The following is a 17,629-nucleotide window of genomic DNA, read 5'->3' on the forward strand; positions in this document are numbered from 1 at the left end:
ATCAGCATTTATTGTTCTTTGCAATGCTCCATGACCTATGAACGCAGGGGCGGAGCCAGATGTGTAAACATTTGGGGCTCAAATAAAACCTACAGGGCAGACATCAGTGGTAGAGTCTAGTTTACTGTAGTGGGTATGCTGTGATGACCCCCAGCACTCATTACAGATCATCTGAGACTGTCTTCCTGTGCAGTTTAAATAAAACTCAATAAAATTTCCCCAAACATGGTTTCTGTCATTTTAGGTAGTTCTTATCACGATGATGTATGTTCAAGTGTTCATTTTCTCCAATTAGTTTGGTTTTAATTCGTTATTTGATGCTATAAACACAGTCTGACCTCGTCTGACCAGTCTGTCTATTTTGGTACTTCCATTGACCACCAGTGTGCATTTGCATATTAGCTAAATATTTAGTTTCACTAAGCACATTAAGGTTTAACATTTAACATTTAGATTTAACATTTAGATTTAGATTTAACATTTAACATTTAGATTTAGATTTAACATTTAGATTTAGATTTAACATTTAGATTTAGATTTAACATTTAGATTCAACATTTAGATTTAACATTTAGATTTAACATTTAACATTACATTTAGATTTAACATTTAGATTCAACATTTAGATTTAATGTTTAGATTTCACATTTAGATTTAACATATAACATTTAGATTTAGATTTTACATTTAGATTTAACATATAACATTTAGATTTAGATTTAACAATTAGATTTAACATTTAATTTCAACATGTAACATTTAGATTTAACATTTAGATTTAGATTTAACATTTAATATTAAGGTTTAACTGTGACATTATATTTAACGTATTTCAAATATTGCTGTAAATGTGGTAAAAAGTGACTTTAAAAAAAATCACACCACATTTTTAGTTTTTTGAAGTTAAATGTGGCAAAATGTTGCTGTTAATTTCAGTGTGAGCCACTTTACAAAGGGCACCCCATACAAAACTGCCAAATTTAAACACGCATCCAAGAACAAACAGCCAGCATTCATATAATAAGGCCTATAGTAAAAAAGTTGTCCATACAGCCCCGTGTCATCACCCAAGTGAGAATAAAACCGACTGAATTCCACAGACCTGTGTTGGCTCCTGTGACAATAGCAGTCTTGCCTGTCAGCCGCACGGTGCAGGTTCGTGGATCCCAGCGCCCTCTGTACTGTAGACGCACGACGAGCGCCAGCAGCGCCGTGGTAAAGGTGACAAAGTATATCCAACAAAAACATTGCACAGTCCGTTTTGACCGTGGGAGTCTGTTAGTAATAAATGAAAAAGGAATCCGATGAGCAGCTGGCCATCATATGCGCTAGTAGGTGTAGCCTAAAATGCTTAAATAGTACACCATGCAGGCGTACTATTTGTGGCACAATCTCCAACTGGGCAGACGGGTTGTGAAATTGAATTAAATAGCTCCTCCTGAGAAAATAAATAAATCTGCTTTTAAGGTTCATTGCAATGCTCAATGACCTATGAACGCAGGGGCGGAGCCAGATGTGTAAACATTTGGGGCTCAACTCAAACCTACATGGCAGAAATTAGTGGTAGAGAATAGTTCACTGTAGTGTGAGGGTATACTGTGATGTAACATGTTGTACATGTGTTATCATTATCATATAAATCAATAATCAATAAAAAAATACAAATGGACTTGTTCAGAAGAATAAATAACAGAATAATATATGACATTGTAAAATAATAATGTACAAATTAACTTTCCAATTGAACTAGGAATGCACAAATTTCTTTCCGGGCTGATACTTATACCAATGTTTAAAATAATTTCACTAATAGCCGATGCTGTTGTTTTTCTTTTTCTTTCCTGTTTTTTTAAACTTCTTTTGTGCTAGGGAATAACAGAAATCTACACAATAGAAAAAATAACTGAACAGTTTTAAAGTCATTCAGTCCTTTATTACACTACCTTTGAATGAGCATAAATTCAATAATACACATTTATGAAACAACCTTTAACATAACCTTCTTTCACATGAAGAGGGGGGGCACAGGAACCCAGAAAAAGAGGCCTCTATTATTTCGTAGGCTTTGCTATGTTCATGTAGCCTTACGTAACATTTAAAAATAATAGTAGTTATAGTATTAGTAAAAAAAGTACAGATAAATATTTTGATTTTTTTCTTCCCCCATTTGTGGCACCCTCTATGAGAGATGGTGTCCTTTGCATTCCCCTATACTACCTATGCCACGGGCTTGCACTGACCACTTGTGATTAGACCTCACTTCCCCGCTCTGTATGAAAATAAACAACAGCAACAGAGACAAGTTTGAGTCAGATAAGCAAGAATGTCTGGTGAGTAGGCGGCCCATCGGTGTGGCCCAGGACATGTTAGCGTCCACACTGCTGACAGAATGGGACCATATGCAGCCTAGACCACCTCCAAATGTGGTGAGTGATCAGATCTCAAAATGCGGTGAGGACACATTGTGCATTCACACCTGTACTGAGAGCTGTCCACTTGTGCTCTGATCACCCAGGACTCATGTTAATACCAAGTGTATACAGGGTCATAGTGTCACACTTTTTGCAGCAACATCCATATGGATTAATCGCATTGAAGACACAAGATGACGCAAGTGCCTTAATTATGTCAGATTTCATTCAATATTTCATTACATATATTCAGACTGTGGTTCTAATTTTTCATTTGGTCATTCTATAGCTTCTGTGTGGCAACAAGACTCCTGAAATAATCCATTGTCTTTAAACAGCAGCCGAAATATGTAGAATAATGGATATGTGATTTATTCCTCTTTACCTACATATTGGTTAGATGAAGACTTTAAATCTCCATAGCTGCCCCCTCCCTCTGGAACACCCTCCCTATACACATCCGTGACTGTCTAAATCCATCCACTTTCAAATCACTCCTCAAACTCCACCTTTTCAAATCCGCTTTTAACCTTTAACATTAGCTTTTCGTTCTCTGTTTCTCATGTGCCCTCCTTTTCTTTGTTTTGCACTATGCTTTTGCACCTTGTTGTTGTATATTGTCCTTGTCTTCTGTTTATCTCTTTGCACTTATATGTATGTACTTCTTTTCCTTGGTTTTAAATGTAAAGTGTCTTTGAGAGCTGTAAAAGCGCTGTATAAATAAAATGTATTATTATTATTATTATTATTATTAAATCAGGGATGTCCAAACTTTTTTTGAACTGTCACCATTTTAGAAAATGTGAAAATACCTGGAGGGACAGCTGCTTCTTGGATCATATGGGTTATGAAAAAAAAATCACATACAAATGAGACCAATGCAACCGCTGAAGTATTTAACTTTCCATAAAGTTAAAGCCCTCGCTGTCGACTCAACACTTCTTTACTGTGGCCATGTTTGTTACCTATCAAAAAATGTCTGCTGTTGGGTAATTGTGTGTTTGCTGTCTGTATATGGAATCTCATCAGTTCTGCCTGGCAGTGCCTACTTGATGCCTGCCTACTGCAAACTGTGTGATACTCCTGCCATCTTGAGGTGAATGGAGAAAATGCAAAGCAATCTCTCGTTTAACCAATATTGCATGGTAGGCCACATACATGACCAACAAGCCACATGCCACTTAGAGTTTACGATTTACCCCCGGGCTGGACTTTGAACATGCCTGCTTTAAATGTTAGCTAGCTTCTATTGCAGCAGCTTGTATATTAAATGGGATTATGATGTGAAACTTTAATATTTGAAGCTCCAGTGTGAGATTTAGTAGCATCTAGCATTGCAGTTGCAGAACTAAAACTGTACCTAGCGTGTAGGAGACATACAGTGGCCAACATCAAAATAGTGAAAATGGAAAGGGCCCTATCTAGAGCCAGTGTTTGACTGTTTGTTCTAGGTTACTGTAGAACAATATGGCAGACACCATGGAAGAGAACTGCGTGTAGATTTAAGTTAACCACAACGTTGTCACCACATTAACTTTATAAACTGATAGTAAATTGTAAAGTTTCAATATATCTGCTACATATGAAACATACAATTGTAACGGTCTGTGGTTTGTAGAAATGTACATTGCTAACATTTATTGTGAAAACTTTGAATCTTCAAATTTGATGATTTTGAAGAGAAAAAATAAAAAAGAAAAGTTGAGAAAATTAGATAAAACTAAATTAACTAAACTAAATTAACTATTCAAAAACCCTCTTGGGTCAGCTGGAAAATGCATTGTCACAAAGCTGAATTGCAGAGATGCTACCAACATACACTGATCTTATAGAACGTGAAGCACTGCTGTAAACTATTCAACAGTATATAAAGGAGTTAAAGTGAGCACAACCTCAACACATCTACAGCAGCAAAATGTGACATACACATTAATGTAACAGTAATATTAATCCAAAAACATCATATGTAAAATGAAACACAGGCAGGGGCCATTTTACTGCAGAATAAGTACTTTTACGTACAAATAGCCTCTAATACATACTTTTACTAAAGTAAGGTTTTGATTGTGGGACTTTTACTTGCAGTGGAGTATTTTCTATGTGGTTTTGTTAGTTTTACTTAAATAAAGGATCTGAATACTTCTTCCACCACTGCATATATTTCACATACACGTAAGAAAAGGCAGATTCGGAAAGTCTTGAAATTTGACTCAAAGGAAAGATCAAACCATCCCCAACTTCTTGGCTGGATAGCTGTGTGAAATTGTGCAGCAGTGAAGACAACAAACACGTTCCTTTTTTTTTTTTTCTTTTCAAAAGTAACTCATACAGATTTAACTTTTTAGTGTTATGGTATCTGAGTCTTAAATAGTCCTAAATAACTGCTGTACACCTTTATGGCCACTGGAGGGCAAAACATGCCAACAAGTTGTATTGGTTATGAGCAGGATTTAGACAAATTATGCTCATTAGTTATTACTCTTTCATTTCATATTTAATTGAATATTTTAAGTTAATTGAGTTGACAGCTTATAAAATCATGTAGTATTTTATTTTCTTATAATTGCATCATTTCTAATTGTGCATCACTACAGTGTGATGAAAAACAAAAATATATTAATCCCGCTGTAATTAGGTCTGCATGTACATGTCTGATGAATCTCAGGTGATTTCATGGTCTGCAGAGTTGCAGTCATATCAAATTTAGACAGTTATTTGTCTGTGTAAGCGGCAACTAGAATGTATCTCCAGATTTTGTATTTGTTCATGAGTTTATTTAGATATTTTGTCATAGCTATCACAGTGGCTATGCATCTTAGTGATCCTACTCTGGTGAACTTTGCAAAAACACAAGCTTGAAAAAATAAACCTCTGCCCTCTGCCCCAGCTACATCACTGCTGCACGTTGAAAGATCATGCAGTCGCTGGTATTTCGCAAGGCAAGCAATCTAGAGGTTGATATGGCACGGCAACATAGCTTTACTGCTACCAGTTTGTCTCAGAGTTCAACTGGTGTGATGCAAAAAAAAGGTTGAGAAAATCCTCTCAGTCCAAAAACGACTTTCGAATTTGTTTTGCTGAAAACAGGCACACTCATTTTCATTGATTCATTTGTGTTCCACATTGACCAAGTGATCTCTACATGGTGCAGCTGAAGGAAATAGCACAAGCAAGTGAAAAGATCATCACCAAGTTGACAATATTTACACTGTATTTAGAGAAACAACCCTGCATATACATAACATCATATAGTATGAGGAATAGTGCAAGTTGCACAGAAAAACCTCTCAGGGATGTTTTAAGGAGACACTAAATACTGATGAAGACACTAGTAGTGCAAGTAAGTGCAAACAGAAAATGTTGGTTTCTCAGGGGTTGACGCCCTTTATAGCACAGCTGCCACTCATACCCCTTTTTCCGCAAACGTGGCACCGGTTCTGTTCTGCTTCCCAAACCTAATTTTGAATCGTCCAGAGCATTTTGACCAAAAATAAATTGATTTGGAGTTGGTTCTCAGCTGGAGCCAAAAATACAAGGAAACATCCTTGACTATAGTGGTTCCAAGCAAAAGTGGTATAAAAACGGGTCTGGTTCGCTAGATAGCACCAAGGTACAAAGAATCCTGAATGTGACCGGTTCAAAAATCAGAGCTAATTTGGAGGAAAATGGGAAACAAAGAACTTTTGAAGCCCCTGTATTGTTCTTCAGAAGTTCTCTCCTGGTTCTTTTCACATGCAGTAAACCAAACCAAACTGAAGAACCAGTAGAGTACCATTTAAGTCTGCTTCTTCAACTTATTTTAGTTTAGATTACTGGGGAAAGAATAAAAACACTACATTAAAATAGCTTGCAAACAGTATATTTTCCAGAGGATGGGCTCTCAACCTTATTCCTGGTTGGAGAAGGGAACATACTGTGTTTCTCAGTAAGCATTTTGTACAGATTCTGGATCTTCTCAGCCAAAGTTAAATAAAAAAGAATTAAAAACCATTCATATTTCAAGTTAAAGTGTCATGTGAAAACATACTATCTGGCATCATTCAAGGCTCCCAGGCTCAAAAATGGAAAAACTATATAGTGCTATAGGGTCTCTGATGGTTGTACATAGCACTATTTGTCAAAGCGCCTTTAAAAGATGGGTGCTACATAGCACCAAACAGGGTTCTCTCTGGGCATCCGAGCCAAAGAATCACTTTTAGGCACTGCTTAGCACCATTTTTGTTCAGAGTCTGCAGCCAGTGTCTCCAGTAACCAGAAGGGTTGCAACACCAAATCATTCTACCTGGCATGTTTATATTTATATATTATTATCACCTAAGAGCTTCTAATGCTTTAGTAGCACTATTCAGTCAGTCGTTATGTATCAAGTGATATTGACAAGCAATTCTCCAAAAACAGCAGTCTGCAAGAATCAATTGTTCTTGATACATTAGCAACAGTAAAGAGCAGTGGTACTGATTGGGTAAGCATGTGTGAACATGAGGGCAAGCTTCTGGAAATTTCCGCTGTCCATCAGACCACATAGGTGTGACTGATGTGGTCAATCAAGCTCTGCTTTTAATCAATACTTTCTGCTGTATTGTAGTTTTCCTACCGCCCTCTGATCTCTGGTTTAAATGTGAAGTATGTAACAGAGTTAACTGTGTAGTTAATGTAGTAAAAATGACATACATGAAACAATATCGACCAGAAATGTCTGATGTTAATGAAAAATAAATAAACATACGAATGGCAACATTTTTCCCTGAACAGACTGGTCTATGAAATGTATTTTGCAGAATAACATTCTCTGTGAGCAAGTGATTGCTATTGTAAATCCTGCGCGTTTTGCTGTAATACGTTCACTGATAAAGCATTAAAACTGAAACATCAACATCCTCATATCTCAAACTGACACATATATAAGGGACGACTATGATAGGTTTTAGAATCTCTTAAACAAACAGATCTAAAATTTAGATCCATTTGTATTACAGATGTGAATTCACATGGAATTTTTTTTTAATTAAGCAACATGTCTAACCATTTTTTATGTCAATCATAGGGGGCATTTAACATCTCTGGCACAGCAGGTTAATCTTTAACATTTTTCATCAGCACAGGCGTGTCCCAACATTTTTGAAAGGGGGCAAGATAGATAATGTGACGAGACCAGGTGGGCAGCTGCGTCCCACATCATATAGGTTATACAATAAATTTGAAAAAAGTAATTGTAAACTGACTCCTGTAAATATATCATAGTCCTGCCATCTTGAGGTGAAGGGAGAAAATGCAAAGTGATTTTACTTGATGGACTAATATGTTTTGTTGGGCCACGTGTAGCGTATTACAATGGACCCATGAGCCATGGTTTTGAATGGCCCGCTGCCGAACTTTGTACATGTCAACCTTAGGCTCCTGGTATCCTCAGATAATGCAAAGCTATTGGGGGATGGGTCTGCCTGTGGGTATTACATATCCAAGAGGAGGGGGTTGGGTTAAGGCTATAAAAAGTGGATAGATCCCAATGGGTACGTGTGACAGGGAGAGGGAGCCACACAAAGAGAGCAGGGCAGAAGTGAAGAGGCGTCAGAAGGGGAAGAGGAAAAAAGCCAGAAGGAGACTTGTTTGAGGATTACTGTTTGACATAGGAGAAGGCACCACAGATTTTTCCAGGAGGTCTAAGCTTGATCTTGAAACGAAAAGAAGCAAAGAAGAAGAAATGAAGGACTTGGTGCAGTCAGTAGAACTAGGGGTCTCTCAGCGGAAAAGAGTCAACGTAACACAACCCAGAGTTTGGCTGAAGAATGAAATTGTTAGGGTGGGACTCGCTGAATGCCTTTGCACATATGTCATGATGGTAAGAAAAGCTTCTTGTAATAATGACTGGTTTTATTAAACTGTCAATAATATAGCTTCTCATATCCATCCCTCTGGTGACAAGTTCACTTTCCATTCATGAGCTCGTCTCTGTTTTGAACCTTGCTGCATGCTTATCTGTGCCAACCATGTGTCATTAATTATTAATGTGGTGCTCCTGACCCTGACAATGTGTCCCCTCTCTCAAAAGCACACACATGCACACAAGCAGATTTCAGTCACATGGTGGGGGTCATGGATGGGGATTGGTGGCTTCAAGTGGGTGAAACAGGAAATCTAGTGTTACGGGAGGAATGGTCAGGCAGAGAGCCACATGGAGAGGGTTGACAAAGTCACATGTTATATGTCAGCTGTTAAAATAAACCCCTCATTCAGAACCCTGGAAGAAATACATTTCACACTCACAGTGAACACATGCTGGACACAGCTTGTTGATAAGTACATGAGCACACACATCGCTCGGCTTTACTCACTAAATAAACAGAAGTCACTCTTCACCTAAATACACGACTTTCGTAAGAGGAACCACGTTTCCTGTTTTTGAATGAATGTTTTTCAGTGTCAGCGTTCTTTCACTGGGGTCACAGCCTCTTTCACTGACGTTCAAGTTAGATGACAGTTTAGTTCACCTCAGTTCAGGCTCTGTTGCACATACAGTACCATAGTTAAACATTTCTAAACAAAACTCATTTTTCACTGACACTGCAGCTACCTGACTGATGCACTGACTTTAGTGGCACAACTGCGAATTAAAGGTCCATCTGTTTGTTTTTATTTTTAATTTTTAGATAGAATGTTTCCCTCAGAGGCAGATCTTCCTATAGGTGACATGGGGGGCTGCCTAGCATGCCACCACTCCCACAATTTCTTTATTTTATTTGTTTGAATTTTAAAAAATCAATACAAAAATCTATTGCCTATGATCCTGCAGTTCACCTTAATGTGTTCATCAGTGAGAGAGTCAGGACATGCTAGGGCATTGATGGGTATGGTAGAGTGGACTGTATGTGGAGAGCATTAGAATAAGACAGAATGAAAAGGCAAAAGCCACCTGGAGCATAGTACAAAGAACCCCCCCCCTACAAATTTGCACATACATAATTTTTTTTATTGTTTACTATGTGTTATCATTGTTAGCTAAACTTTGTATAAATGTTGAATTTTCATTAGTTTTTGTTGGTGTTTGTAATAAATACAATAAATACAAAGATCATAATACATTTTTTTTGGCAGGAGTGGGGCTTGCCTAAGGCGCCAAATGTGCTGGGTCTGGCACTGGCTTTCCCAAATTACACTCTCTGGAAATTCCCCCTGTAACTTCCTCCTTTTTAATTGCGTGATTTCTCCTCTCTGTGTCTAGGCGTTTGGCCTGGGGTCGGTGGCTCAGGTCGTGACAGGTCAAGGAGCGTTTGGACAATACCTCAGCATCAACTTGGGTTTTGGACTGGGTGTTGCCATGGGGGTCCATGTTGGAGGGAAGGTCTCAGGTATGAAAGATGACCCTTATAAACCCTACTATCAAGAATAATTGAAAGTCATCACCAATCACTATTACCTGACATGTCTTCTTGCTTTATTGCTCTAACAGGGGCTCATATGAATGCAGCAGTTTCATTCACAATGTGCACGTTTGGCCGCCTTGGGTGGAAGATGCTGCCTCTGTATGTTTTTGCACAGTTTTTGGGGTCGTTTCTGGCTGCCGCAACAATTTACGCTGTCTATTACGGTGAGGGCAGACTGCATGTTCAAGCACACTCTACACTGAACACCTGTATTCTTACAGTTAAGGTCAAGATTAGCTCCCAAGGAACTATGGAACATTTCCCTAAAATTCTCAAAATACACCTGACCAATCAATCAGCTTTCAAAACAGACCTTAGCAGTCAATCAGCACTGAACTTGAACAGGGCTAGTGGCACTTGAACACTGGATAGAAAGAGACTACTTTTAAGGTCTTGGTAAGAAGTAATTTCATCATGCCAAAAAGTAAAGAAATCAGTCTGGAACTCAGGAAGAAGATAGTGGATGCTCATCTATAGAGAAGGCTATACTGCCATTTCCAAGTGTTTCACAGTGTGTAAACAGCTGTCTTAACATTGCAAAGCACAAGGAGACAGATTATGTTAGAAACAAACCTGGGCATGGTCAAAAGTGCAAGATTTCAAAAACTTTGGAGAGGAAAATAGTCAGAGATGTCAACAACAATCCCGGGATTTCTGCCAAGATGACTGTTGCTGAACTGGCCTCTTCTGGACTTGATGTTTCAAGGAAAATTGTTATGAGGATTCTTCATTGTGTTGGGCTTCGAGGTCATCGTCCAAGAAGAAGAACTCCACTCACCCAGTGGCACAACAAAGCCGGACTGAAGTTTGCCAGTGAACATTAGAAACATGTATTTTGGAAGTCTGTCCTTTGGTCTGATGAGACTAAACTTGAGCTGTTTGGGCACATGGGTGTCGCTTTTGTCTGGCAAAGGAAGGGAGAGGCCTTCAACCCTAAAAACATAGGTACCACAGTATAAGATGGTGGCGGCAGCATAATGCTGTGGGGCTGTTTTGCTGCTTCAGGCACAGGGAACCTTGTTCGCTTGCATGGGATCAAGAAGAAGACTACTCTGTTGAAGGATAATGTAAAGAAATCTGCTGCCAGTCAAGCTTAAGGTTGCCACTGGGTCTTCCAGCAAGACAGTGACCTGAAGCGTACATCCAAGTTGGTCTGAAACCTTTTGAAGGACACCAAAATCAAGGTCCTGGAGTGGCCATCTCAGAGCCCAGATCTCAATCCTATAAAGCATCTATGGCGGGAGCTCCAGGTTAATGTCCATGCTCCAAAACCATGCTATTTGGATGAGCTGGAACCATTTGCCATAGAAGAATGGGCTAAGATCCTCCAAGAGACATGTGCCAACCTAGTTAGGCACAACCACAAGAAGCTGTCAGTTGTGAGGTGGTAGACACTTTTGGTTATGGTCATTCACATGGAAACGTTAAGGGCTTTGGTTGATTTCATAAAGGGGGCTAATAATGTTGACCTTAACTGTATAGAATCTTATACATGTAATTCTTGCCACGATTTTTCTGATGTAGTCAAACATCTAAGAGTGTCTGTCTTGTCAATACTGTTTCCATATGCAGAAGCCATATTTGACTATTGTGGAGGAAACCTGACTGTAACAGGAGTTAAAGCCACAGCTGGTATCTTTGCCACCTATCCTGCACCGTACCTCTCCTTGATGGCGGGATTCGTTGATCAGGTAGCTATGAAACCAGATTAAAGGATTGGAACTGCAAATCACTGTCATCCTACACATTCTGCACTGACCATTTTGCTTTGATGTGTTGTTTCTCACACAGCTATTTACGTGATGTTTTGATTTTTGTGCTTGCCAGGTGTTTGGCACAGCTATGCTGCTGCTGTGCTTGATGGCTCTGTCCGACCAGAAGAACAAACCAGCCGCGGCGGGAAGCGAGCCTGTCGTAGTGGGTCTCCTGGTGCTGCTCATTGGCATTTCTCTGGGCAGCAACAGCGGCTATGCTATCAACCCCACCAGAGACATCGGACCCAGGATCTTCACTGCCATAGCAGGCTGGGGGGCTGATGTGTTCAGGTATGGAGGAAAGATGTATTGGTTTTTAATGGGAGGTTTTGCTGTTGTTACTGTACATGTCACTTTAACTAGGAGTTAGTTGAGGGCAAAATATCTCTGTTAATTATCAAATGACCCGTGTAGCTTTTCCTCACACATTAAGAGGATGTTGCTTGTTGGCTGCTTTTCAACCAGCTGTAAACAACTATAGTAAACTTCCCTCCATCTTACCCACATCCCAGATCTCCCTGCTCGTTTGCGTCATCCAGCGTATTTTTGCTGGCTCTAGGGCTGTTTGAGGAACTATAGATTGTACTTCCTCATTTCTGTCAAGGCTATTCAATGAAGGCTAAGGCACGCTCTTTGACCCCATGGGAGCTATGACTTGGCATACACTCGGCCTGACAGAATTTTGGGGTACTCTCAATTGGATGACGGCTGATATGCAACAGAAGGTTTAAATATAGAAAGCATGTTTTTTTAAATGGTATTTTAATCCAGACCTTTTCATTAATACCAGAATTTTAATTCTCACCCATATCTTTATTTTACATGCAGAAATATTCCAACCTGCAGATGCTTCACTGACATAAAGCAATCGTCCACCGTGTTCTGTGATAGCGCGCCAGCTATTGATACTGTCTGCAAGTGCAGACCAGATTTTACTGCGCATGTGTTGTACCCCAATGATATGACAAGATATCTATCGCTCTCAAACTCAGACTAAACTCTAATCAAACTGTAAACCTAGGCAGTACTGATCAAATATAAACCAAGATTCTGTTACTGTATTGCCTATTTGTCACTTAGAATGTTAATAGAAACAAATTTTAGTGCTCTGTTTGGCTGTAATACAACAGTGTGTGAACAGGAAGTCTGCACCCTTCTGTTTCCTGGAGTGCAGTAAGCAGTGCTAAAATATGAACAAAGATTCCGTTACTGTGTCGTCCATTTCTCACCATTAATATGGACTAGCTACAAGATTGTTTGTTACCTGTTTGTGACCAGCAGACCGCCATGTTGTTACTGACCAGTGGGACTATTAATTGGTCCGATGCAGTGCAGTGCATTTTGGTAGTTGAAGTTTTCTCTCTCTCTCTCTTTTTTTTTTTTTTTTTTTGACCTTTTAAGCAAAAGCAAATGCCACAGCGCTTTCCCCTTGTTTTCTCTGGGCATGTAGCACCAATTTCAAAAGGATTTGCAACTTTCTACTGCATAGACAGCCCAGTTTTAGGAACATCTTAAACAATGGCAACGGAAAAATGCTTTATTTAAATATTAATGCTTTCTTTTCTTGAATCTGCCCCTGTAACTTTAAATCAATTCACAGTTATCTGTCTCTATCTGTGCAGGGCTGGAAACGGGTGGTGGTGGGTGCCTATAGTTGCCCCCCTTATTGGAGGAGTACTGGGTGCAGGGGTCTACAAGGCCTTGGTGGAATTGCACCACCCTCCCCTCTCTGAGCAAGGTGAGCGGGTGGTGAAGGACTTTGAGGAGGAGACTACCCCTCTGGAGAAACAGGAAAACATCTTTGCTAATGAATGTGTCTGAGACCCCCGACTACATAGAGCGTACAGGCTGCAAAGCTACGTGGACACCTGTATGCAGCCGAAACATTCCATGATGACAACACACCAGAGACAAATTGCTCGGATGGAGGACAGAAGAACTTTCACAATAAGAGAGAAGGGCTCAAATAAGGTTATGAACATCTCAAGCAGTTTTAAAATGATGGGTCTGTTTAATGGGATTAATTTCAACACCAGCCTTGGTTACTCCGTACCAGTGACTGCAACACATATAACATATATTATGGGATATTTTAAACTGTGATGCTGACATGTAGGGCTCCAATCCATTATAGTAACTACATTCAGGACAGAAGGTTAAATATTAAGGTCATTTTTATGCATGGAAGATGAAAAAACACATGTCACAGCTGATATTTCATGTTTATATTACTGAGGTAATAGCAGCTGATATAACCTTGGAAGATACCATAAATATCATTCATTATAACAATCAACGGGAGACCACTTACATGAGCTTTTAAACCACAGTGTATATAAAGGAAAGTAAAGAGCCCCCATACATTGCACTTAAATAAGCATGTAGCTTAAGGAAAATAAAATAGGAACAGTGGGGGTCGGCTCCTCACAGCTTGAAAGGGCCTTCGCACAAACGAAGATAGTATACACATTGAACTCTCCAACAATCCAGTGCACAGCAGCCTAAAGCTAAAATGTGTAAATGTGTCTTGATTAACTTTGTAGAAGCTCCAAAGTACTTGAACCAAAAAGTTAATCCTAGATGTCTATTAAGTCTGCACAGCGGTATATATTTGGCATCAAGAGCCCTAAATGGATAAAGCGAGCACATTTTATCTCTGAATTCCTGGAATACAACCTGCTCACCTCGGTTAATTGATACGGAGTCATCAGAGCAGATGTCATTATACAAGAAATCACTGGGCCTAAACTCTGGCTCATTTTTATCTTTGGGAGATTTACACAGCACTGGTGAAGCACTGCAGTGATGCAACAGTCACTGTGAGAAACTTGATTACCAGCTTGATGGTTTATTGTCAGAATTTGATAATGCAACATTTCATGGTTCACATTTGCACGCACTCTAAAGTGATGCAACGTTTGATACTGTAATGCTGAGGTGTCTGTCAAGTATGTGCAGAAGTTTCCACTGAGGCTCGGTATCGCAGCTTTTCAGTGAATCGTGTGATCAATTTCTTTCTGTGGAACAATGAGTTTAAAATTGTAGACATATCAAGCACTTCTACTGAATTGAAACCTGTATAGTATTGTGTTAATTTTTTGTGTTTCCTTCAATTTTTTTGAATTTTTGACGTAAAATTAGAGATGTTACTTACCGAATTTCATACCTCTTCTAAAATCGTATATATTATTGTTGTATGATACATAAAAAATTTAAATATTTACAACAAAGACGCCTAGTTATGATAACTACAGATATAAACTGTGTCTTTATTGAGTATTGATGGGTCCTTCTCATGGGTTACAGCAGTGGTACAGTTTATCACAACATGCCCTGATTATTTGTCACATGTCAACAGTGTATGATCATTTTTTATGAATTGTCTGATTTAAGTTACTGGTGAACACTGTCAAACAAGGCTTTGAATAACGAATCTATCGGTGATGCACTTGGCTGGTAAACCTCAGTGCTTTAGCATGCCTCATTTCTCCATCACTAACACTTAACTGTGAAAGATAAACAAAAAAATATTAGTCTTATCACAATGTTCCATGTGTTTCGGAAAAAAATTGCTCTTATTGTGTGAAATCTTTAACATACACAAGGTTAGAAACATCTTTACACACGCCAGGTTGCCTGCACCAGCTGGAGCCACTTTAGCCTTGTGTTAAGCTGATAAAAAATGCTGGTTATGTATCTATGCAGACATGCAGCATTCCAAACTTAGTTTGGGACAACATGCTCCCATGGAGCGTAGAGAGGCTAACACACCAAATCCAGCCAGTGATGGAATCGCAGGCTGCTCCTCTAAGCTGTGTTGGTTGTATAGACAGCAAAGTTCCTTGGATGGGAACAATCTCACCGCTTTCCTCCGCCGTGTCTTCCAGTGCTGCCTTGGCTCTTTGCAGTGCTCCCTTGGCTACACTGTGTCGACTGCTTCTTCTTAGGGACGGGTGTCTTAGCTTTGCCTTTGAAGGCCTTTGTAGGATCCAGCTTGTTGAGATGGGAATCTCCAACAGGATCAGCCAAGCTGAGCTCACTGCTGAAAGTCAGTGGCTGGTACAGCGATGCCCACTGCTGTAGAGGGAACAGGAGGTAGACAGTTTACAATGCTGTTTAGAGTTTTGCACACTAATGGAATAACACAAAACAACAAATACAATGTCTACAACTTTCTTGGCCAAATTCCCAGAGACATTTGGCACACAATGCATAGAAGTAAAAGACAGTAAGGAGGTGGAGACTTAAAGGACTAGGCCGCAAATGTCCTATTTCAACACTTTTATGCTTTGTGTTAATGTCTTAAAACTTTGAGTGTTGTGTCATGTTGATAAAGTGTTACATCTGCCAACATTGTAGTATATTGTAGAGGGAATAGAATGAATAAAATATATTTTATACATCTGCAATGACTTTGAATGTTGTTAACAACTGAAACTAAACATGGGTGGTAAATTCTGAAAGACTTTTAAAAAATCAAATACACAAAAAAACAAAGAAAATAAATTTTGAAGGTGCCATTTAGAAAGAGTGATTACGTACCTTGGCTTGGGGGCTAGGGCCATATGGGGTGAAGGCGTACTGCCACTCAGGCAGACCCAGGTGGGTGATCATCAGTCGGTAGTAGGAGGTGAAGGTTGCCGTCAGGAAATGCCAACATAGCGAGCGGTCAAGGAACCAAATTTCACTCTGCTGGGCTACCACACCTGAAAAATACAAAGATAAACAACTAAATGATAGTTTATTCTAAAACAGATAACATATTTATGTCCTATTAACTTTGTTTTTTAGAGAAATCATTCAAGTTGCAATTTGTGAATACAAACAAAACACCTGGAGTGCAGTTTTTGTAGACTAGACACACTTTGCCATTCCCACTGCAGGAATCCAGCTCGAAGATGCGGCTCCGGGCATCAAAATGGGGTGCAGCAGGAGCATGCCCCGTCCCTGGCAGATAGCATTAATGAGTCTTGAATAAATATTTACTTTCCAATCAACATTTCATTCATTAGCCTGCTTTCTGCCCAACTGAGCACACAAACAGACTTAATCAAACTTGACATGGTGTAATTGTAGAGTTGAGCCCACGCGAGGATCTGACAGGTGAGGTTTACCACTCTCTGTGTTGCTCTCCTCCCAGTCCAGGTCGGCCAGTGAGGGTGCATTGGGTAGGGAGAATAATGATACTGGTTGAAGGAGTGGGCACAGCCTGGCCACACTGTTAATCATCATGCACCCAAGGGGAACACACTCATCTGAAAGGCACACAGTTATGACATTCACATAAGTCTTTGGTGAAAGAAATTGCTAGAGCTATTTGCATTCACCCTTATCATGTAATCTTAATAGTATCCTTAAATTAAAACTTATGTGAGAGTGGTTTTATTACAGACAGAACATAAAACTAATGAGGTCACCTACTGTCTAGTTTAATGCTCCAGGTTAGTGTAAACCCATCAATGGTCAGATAGAAATCTCGCAGGTCCTCTGGCAAAATACAAGTGTTTTTCTGGGGAATAAATACAGCAAGTTCACATGATAATTATGTATAACCAGACCTCATTTTAATGTCTTTATGGTGTCCATTTTTCACCTGTTCCCACGACAGCAGGCTCCTCTTCTCTGCAGGCTCCCTCTCTACAAAACGCACATCGACCACACCAGGCATGTTCTCTGGTACAACAGGGATAAATTCAGAAAATGAATTAACTGTCCAGTGAAACATGAATCTGTCTGCTAGCTAACAACGTTAATGGCTAGTGTCAGAGCAAAAACCCATAATACACACCGAGTATTCGAGTAATGCCAAGCGTCAGTCTCTCAGCCACACCTTTAAATGCCAAGCTATCTTTTATCTCTTCCATTTGGAAGACCGCAATCACAAATTTGTAGAAAACCCTGAGAGCATCCTCTGCAGCTATCTGCACTGCACCGTTCACCTCTCTCCACAGAACTCAGCTGGCAACACACAGGAAGCGACAACAGCTCTGACGCAGAATTGACACATGTATCAGCCAATAGAAACACGCCTTCACGTAGCGTA

At 39.6% G+C, this 17,629-nt stretch overlaps 2 protein-coding genes across 2 annotated transcripts; one reads left to right on the forward strand and one right to left on the reverse strand.

Annotated features, from left to right (window-relative positions):
- The first annotated feature begins 7,922 nt into the window (after positions 1-7,922).
- aqp7 (aquaporin 7) lies at positions 7,923-14,847 on the forward strand. The gene is made up of 6 exons (XM_050037870.1): positions 7,923-8,250; positions 9,631-9,757; positions 9,859-9,996; positions 11,405-11,523; positions 11,660-11,877; positions 13,209-14,847. Exons 1-6 carry the CDS (start codon positions 8,113-8,115, stop codon positions 13,405-13,407), a joined length of 939 nt encoding a protein of 312 aa, XP_049893827.1. The 5' UTR covers positions 7,923-8,112; the 3' UTR covers positions 13,408-14,847.
- A 453-nt stretch (positions 14,848-15,300) lies between these two features.
- Positions 15,301-17,543, reverse strand: tpgs2 (tubulin polyglutamylase complex subunit 2). The gene is made up of 7 exons (XM_050037872.1): positions 17,375-17,543; positions 17,180-17,259; positions 17,008-17,095; positions 16,701-16,841; positions 16,420-16,533; positions 16,129-16,292; positions 15,301-15,663 (listed from the first exon to the last, which is right to left on the reverse strand). The coding sequence occupies exons 1-7, from the start codon at positions 17,448-17,450 to the stop codon at positions 15,445-15,447; spliced, it is 882 nt and encodes a 293-aa protein (XP_049893829.1). The 5' UTR covers positions 17,451-17,543; the 3' UTR covers positions 15,301-15,444.
- Between the last annotated feature and the right edge of the window lie 86 nt (positions 17,544-17,629).

This window comes from Epinephelus moara, chromosome 24 (genome assembly GCF_006386435.1).
Source record: "Epinephelus moara isolate mb chromosome 24, YSFRI_EMoa_1.0, whole genome shotgun sequence".
Taxonomy (NCBI): Eukaryota; Metazoa; Chordata; class Actinopteri; order Perciformes; family Serranidae; genus Epinephelus; species Epinephelus moara.